Raw genomic sequence first — 7,130 nt, 5'->3', positions numbered from 1 at the left:
TTCAGATTAATATCAGTTTCCCCTTAAGTTCCACCACGGACCGCCTCCAGGGAGCGCTGTAGAGCTGGCTTTGATTCACATAATTCCTGCCTTTTCTTTTTTTTAATGTTAGCTTTTGATTGTTGACCGTTTTATTTTGAGGATGGTAAACACAAATGTAAGAATAAGTAGGCCTACACAATTATCTTAATATTTTTTTATTTGGTAGTTCACACCTATCTCACATTGAATATCTAATTTCTTGCTTCAGCTTTTGTGATGCTATATCTTTAACCAAATGAACATGATACTATCCTGATCAAAAGGACTAAAACAAACTGAAACGAATAATGCAGGAAACCTAAATAATAGTACTACGTTTTACTGACGGTTTTATACACCCTGGCCTACATTTCCCATGATGCACTCGGAGTGGGCGTTGCCGATCGGGAGGCGCGCGTCGCGGTCTCCTATGCTCGTACTGGAGAACTTCGCGGGTGTGGCTTCAAACCATCAACCTCGACCAGGGGACGGAACGCATAACGGAGAACCTCAATCAGGGGACGGAGCACATAACGGAGAGGAGAACCACCAGGATAACCACCAGGATAACCACCGTCAGCCTCCTGGCACCGGAGCCCCAACCCTCGGTCTCACAGCTTGACTAATTTAGAGAGAACTTCGGAGTCATTTCGTGAGAACTTCGTGCCCGTTTTCGTGCGGACCTGCGCAGACGGCGGCATCAGGAGACCGTCACGCTTCAAGCATCAAGCTTCTTAAAGTTCCGCAAAGTTGTTTGGTTTCCTGACGTGAAGAAGAGCATCCCTGATGTCTACTGACGGAACATGAGTTAAACCTAACCTTAAAGACTTAAAGCTAAACCGACTTAAAGCTATACCAACTAAAAAAATCACTGCGTTGTTTACCACTGTTCTCCTTTGGTACCAACATCTGCCTCCACAGCTTCAACCACCAGAGAAGTAAGTTCTTCAGCTCCAGTTGTAGCAGTGAGGACGAAGCCTTTCTGAGTGAAGTTAAGGTTAGGGTTAAGGGCTAGGGTTAAGGTTAAGATAATTTCCTGTGGAGCGGTCAAACCAGCAGCAGTCCTGAAGCGCGCGCTAGGAACCATGGGTTGCACCGTCAGCCAGGAGGACAAGGCGGCAGCCGAAAGGTCCAAGATGATCGACAAGAACCTCCGGGAGGATGGCGAGAAGGCGGCCCGGGAGGTGAAGCTGCTTCTGCTGGGTAAGTGCTGGCTCCGTGGGTCATCTGGGAGCATCTGGGAAACCAACCATGAGCAAGAGTTCTATGGGTTGTAGTTGATTTCGATAAGGGTTAGTTGTTAGATTCACCACATACTGCTAGTTGCTTAAGTAACCAACGGGCATACCAAGTGTACACCCCTAGGGTCAGGGTTAACCTGTTACTCTAGTGAGGCAGACTGGGTTAACCTGGTTACCCTAGTGAGGCATACTGGGTTAACCTGGTTACCCTAGTGAGGCATACTGGGTTAACCTGTTACCTAGTGAGGCAGACTTGGTTAACCTGTTACCCTAGTGAGGCTTACTGGTTCGGGGTTAACCTGGTTACCTTAGTGAGGCAGACTGGGTCAGAATTAACCTGTTACCTTAGTGAGGTAGACTGGGTCAGGGTTAACCTGGTTACCTTAGTGAGGCGGACTGGGTTAAACTGTTAGCCTAGTGGAGCAGACTGGGTTAACCTGTTACCCTAGTGAGGCAGACTGGCTTAACCTGGTTACCCTAATAGTGACACAGACTGGGTCAGGGTTAACCTGGTTACCCTAATGAGGCAGACTTGCAGAGGGTTAAGCTGTTACCCTGAACCTTGTGAAACAGAACGGGTAAGGGTTAACCTTGTATCCCTAACCCTTACAAAAGGATAAACTGTCCCTTTTATTGAACTTTCCATTATTTTATTTGCAAATTGACATCACCTGATGTTATCAAAAAGGGTGCCGGGCATTCGCAAATAATTGATTTGAATTACGAGATCTTGGTTAGGTGCAAAGAGTGAAGGTCAAGCTTCACCCATGAAGACGTTCTGTCCCTCGCAGTGGACTTTGCTTTGTTTCCCCCGACTCAATAGTTTGTTTTCAGACTGTCGGTTACAGTGTAATAGAGGACTGACTCGGTCGGTGCTTAACTATCACTTGTAAACGCAGAGGGACCACTTACTGATGATTTATTGTGGTACTTGACTTTTGTTAATAACTTTAAATGGACATTTTGTCCAACATAAAATACACCCACACACACACACACACATACTTATAAATATAAACATAAATATTATAATGGAGTCCTCCACAAAGATATGGAGTCATGTATTGAGCAGCCTCACCCTTTTATGTCGCTGTTTTTAAGAAAGCTATTTTGGACCTCCTTTTAAGGATTCCAGTGGTGACCTCAAATGTTGAAATGGGCTTGCTCTGTTTACAGTCCACCTCGGCTTGCCCACCACAGCTCAACTTATTCTCTTACTTTTCACTTTTCCTTTCCTCCCTGTTTAAAGGAGATAAACATTCAGGCATGCCTTGTTCCCTCGCGTCTTTGATGCATGTGTGCGGAAGTTGTGCTCCTGGTTCAAAGACTAATTATATGCTCTATCGTGTGTGTGTGTGTGTGTGTGTGTGTGTGTGTGTGTGTGTGTGTGTGTGTGTGTGTGTGTGTGTGTGTGTGTGTGTGTGTGTGTGTGTGTGTGTGTGTGTGTGTGTGTGTGTGTGTTCTCTCGGTGACGTCTGAATATAAGCTCAATTTACTGAAGTTTCCTAGAGATGTGTGGTGATTTCACAATGTAAGCTGAATTACCTGCGAATCTCAGTGTTCTTATCTTCTGTGCCTTTTTGAAGAACAGAAGTATGGAGATCCTGCCTTTCAAATGAAGCTAATCTGCTTTTTCTGACAACTTCGACAACTTGTAGGGAGAAAGCTGTATTTACTGCTCACTGATTGGGACATATTACTTAATTTCTGCTACTGCACAAGAGGAACGCTGTCAAATAATGGTTTTACTCAAACTCATTCCAGCTCCGGTTCCATGGTAAAATGACGTATGTTTGGACGAGATGTATACCCTACCCTGTATCTTGAAGATAAAAGCAGCCTCTCTTGCTGAATCCAGAGCTTAGTGCCTTGGGTTTCGTCAGAGAGCGACACGGTCCTGGAAGTGTTACATCACGCCTCATCTGAGACTTCCTCTCACATCTCACGTCTGCTGCCGTGGAAACGACCCCCCCCCCCCCCCACCCCTGCCCACACTTCATCACAAAAACGGCAACGCCATCATGTCAGATGCAGGGAATTAATAAGCATTTATCCTCGCAGAGCGATGGTCCCTCAGTACCATCAACTCATGGAGGCTCACAGCCTCCTGGTCTCTGAGCCTCAGAGAGGAGCAACCTCCTGGTCTCTGAGGCGCTCTGTGGCCTCCCAGACTCCTAGCCACTGCTCAGCGTCTGGCTACCTGGCATCCGAGTCCCTCACACCTCTGCCCTCTGAAGCCCAGGGCCAGGCCAGAGTAAAGTCCAGGACCCAACAGCAAGGGTCTGGCCCTCCATCAGGGTTAGGGTTAGAATTAGGGTAAGGGTTAGCGTTAGCATTAGGGTTAGCATTATGGTAAGGGTTGTCGTTAGGGTTAGCGTTAGGGTTAGCGTTAGGCTAAGCATTAGAGTTAGTGGGCCTTCAGCAGCTGTATAGAGAACAAGGCCTCGTTTTGCTCAATCACACGCATGCTCTCTCTCTCTCACGTTGTCAATACAAATATGCTATAGACACATTTGCCTTCAGGCCCAAATAACAGAAAACATGAGCGTGCTGTGTGGTTATGTAAATAATTCTGTTTGGATAAGAAATCATGCTCCCCGCGGGGCCAGCTGACTGCAGGACATGCACTCATGCTATTCTCAATATGTCACGGTTGTTATTTTCTTTCTATTAAATGAATCTTCAGTTGGGTACCATGTGAGATGTGTTGGTAATGTGGTGAGTAGAGTGGGTCGTCATGTTGGAGGGGTTTAGTGGAGCAACAGGAATACGAGTCAAACCACTGCTGACAGAGGCAGAGAGATCTGGTACACAATATGATGTAGAAGAACCCAGTGTCTTACATCTCATCTGGTAAGTGGAGGACTTCCTGGCTGCTGACAGAAGGTATTCCAGGGGAAGGCTTGCCATGTGGTCACCACCACAGACTGACAGATGTAGCAATGCCTTTGTGGTGTACTGCCAGCCTGCAGCTGTTTGGTGGTAGTAGTTGGTGGCGTCAAATCGTTGACATGAGAGTAGGCAGGGTGCCATCACACTAGATGAGTTCCGTTAAGAGGGGCTGAAAGAGGTTCTGCTACATTGCCAGTCTAGGTGTGTGTAAAGCATTCTGGATGGAGATTATAAAGTGAAGACTGCTTCTGCAAAAATCGCTATCTTATGTTAAGATTACATTCCTCAAATCCCACTAACTGACCGGTGGCGCGTGAAGCATGCTAGATGTGCTTTCTCTTCCTCTTCTGCTGATGTGTGAGTGGTCTATGCCATGTCTCTGTGGTGTGAGAGTGTTGCCACTGAACTCGTTAGTAGCCAGTAGTTACTAACTACTAGTGTTAGTAACCAGTAGTTACTAACGGTTTACAATGGAAGGCTAAACCCCATCTTCACGAGGTAGTCGACATGGTGTCTACCGTGTATACCCAGTCCCAGGGTCTGCTAGGGCGGCTTCACTGAACAGTATGACCCTGCTACGTCCTCATGAGATGCGCTCTCTTGAGCAGTCTTACCCCGCTGACCTGCTCTGGATAATGTCGAGGATTCAGTCCTATTCGTTCCTCCAGAATGTAATTGTTTGTACTACTAGATGGACGTGTGCCAAGATCTCCAGCTGTGAAGTCAGATTAACTCTTTGAACTATTACACAAACAAGAGGAATGGAGATTGATAGAGGGAGACACAGTAGCAGTCTATTCTGGTTCAGATGAATCATTTTACCAGCAGGATTGACTGGTCTTTACAGTATTTAAGTCTAAAGAAACACATTTTACAACCGTTTATTTAAAGTTACAGGTCCACATTCAAGTCTTGGATATTGTTTATATACGGTCTATGTTAAAGGAGATGTCCGGTGTAAAATGGATCTGGGATATGTTTAGTATGATAACCAGTTGGAAGGTTCGTTAGGGAGCGAAAAAGCGCATAGAGACACATTCTTAGGTTGGCTGTTTTTAGCCGATTCTACCAAAACGCTATACACTTGGAACGATTTCCTTTGGTAAAAACTAAATCGCTATTTTAAACCACTTAAAAGGCTAGAAGTAGCCCGACACTTCTTTGATAGTATAATAAGGGTCTTAACATATAAAACGAGGCATTGATAACTTTGTAAGTGTACAGATTGTTTATTAAAAAGGACATTTTATACACACAATACCATCAGTAGTTCACCCGTCGACGCCATCTTTTTAAGACTCGATAAGTAGATTGGCGAACACAGAGCTTGCGTGTTGTTGACGGATGTCACAATCTCTATGTTCGTCAATCTAACTCGATATCATACCAAACATATCCCAAATCCATTTACAGTTGAACCTGGTCAGTTGAACCTGGTTTATATACCGACTCTAATAGATTGATTTAACCAGTATTATATACAGTCTATGTTAGGTCGGTTTAACCTGTATTATATACAGCCTATGTTAGGTTGGTTTAACCTGTATTATATATAATCTATGTTAGGTCGGTGCGAGGGGTGACGTTGCGAGGGGTGACGTTGCGAGGGGTGACGTTGCGAGGGGTGACGTTGCGAGGGGTGACGTTGCGAGGGGTGACGTTGCGAGGGGTGACGTTGCGAGGGGTGACGTTGCGAGGGGTGACGTTGCGAGGGGTGACAGTGCGAGGGGTGACAGTGCGAGGGGTGACAGTGCGAGGGAAGGCTGTGTGACGGTTTACACTGTGGTCAGTGTTGCTGAATAGCCACAAAGTGTCTCTCTTATTATAGCCTGTGGCTGACTTCTTGAGGCTGTTTGGTGTGATTACACTCGGCTGATTATACACAGATACTCAGACTCGGAGCGACCGGTAAACAAGCTGCGCCGCTCAAGGACACCGTCCCAGACCGCACTCCGCCGTCCCTGTCAGGCCGGGACCGCTGCTTGCATTGAACTAGATTGTAGGTTCGGTCCACAGGACTTGTACAGAGAAGGAATTCTATAGAACCATCTTTTATCTAGTCTGATGGAAAAAATTTCCATTCATAATTTGTCATTATAATAATACATTATATTCTTGTAATTTAGCATGAGCGTCCGTGTGTTTCCGACTTGGTAGCTCAAACGCACGTAGGTCGGAGATGACGGGTTTCCCACCTCACCCGTTAACGAACGCAGCATACCAACGTAGTGTTTGTGATATTCTCTGTGTAGTGGAGGAGTCACGTGAAAGTAATGAATCATCGCATTGACTTTCGTACTCGCTGATACCCGATACTGCATTTTAGGCAGTATTGGAGGCATTTCCAATACTGGTATCGGATTCGGAACAACTCTACTGCAGACTGCATGTCTGGGTGTTGGTCTGAGGCTCTGGTAACCAATGCACTTCTGGTTCTCTTTCTTTCTGGCTCTAGTCACCAGGCCCTGAGCCTGTATGAGCTGGCTCTAGACACCGCCCCTGAGCCTGTATGAGCTGGCTCTAGACACCCTAAGCCTTTATGAGCTGGCTCTAGACACCAGCCCCTGAGCCTGTATGAGCAGGCTCTCGACACCCTGAGCCTGTATGAGCTGGCTCTAGACACCCTGAGCCTGTATGAGCTGACTCTAGACACCAGGCCCTGAGCCTGTATGAGCAGGCTCTAGACACCAGGCAATGAGCCTGTATGAGCAGGCTCTAGACACCCTGAGCCTGTATGAGCTGGCTCTAGACCCCAGGCCCTGAGCCTGTATGAGCAGGCTCTAGACACCAGGCCCTGAGCCTGTATGAGCAGACTCTAGACACCCTGAGCCTGTATGAGCTGGCTCTAGACACCCTGAGCCTGTATGAGCTGGCTCTAGACACCAGGCCCTGAGCCTGTATGAGCAGGCTCTAGACACCAGGCAATGAGGCTGTATGAGCAGGCTCTAGACACCCTGAGCCTGTATGAGCTGGCTC

At 46.8% G+C, this 7,130-nt stretch overlaps 1 protein-coding gene across 1 annotated transcript in view; it reads left to right on the top strand.

The window, feature by feature from the left end:
- The first annotated feature begins 473 nt into the window (after positions 1-473).
- LOC132470179 (guanine nucleotide-binding protein G(i) subunit alpha-2) overlaps positions 474-7,130 on the top strand; it is a 38,184-nt gene continuing 31,527 nt past the window's right edge. The window contains exon 1 of the mRNA XM_060068526.1: positions 474-1,224. Within this exon, the coding sequence (XP_059924509.1) occupies positions 1,107-1,224 (118 nt within the window). The 5' untranslated portion in view covers positions 474-1,106. The remainder of the gene's footprint in view (positions 1,225-7,130) is intronic.

This window comes from Gadus macrocephalus, chromosome 13 (genome assembly GCF_031168955.1).
Source record: "Gadus macrocephalus chromosome 13, ASM3116895v1".
NCBI lineage: Eukaryota > Metazoa > Chordata > Actinopteri > Gadiformes > Gadidae > Gadus > Gadus macrocephalus.
This window is presented reverse-complemented; position numbering and strand designations above follow the sequence as displayed.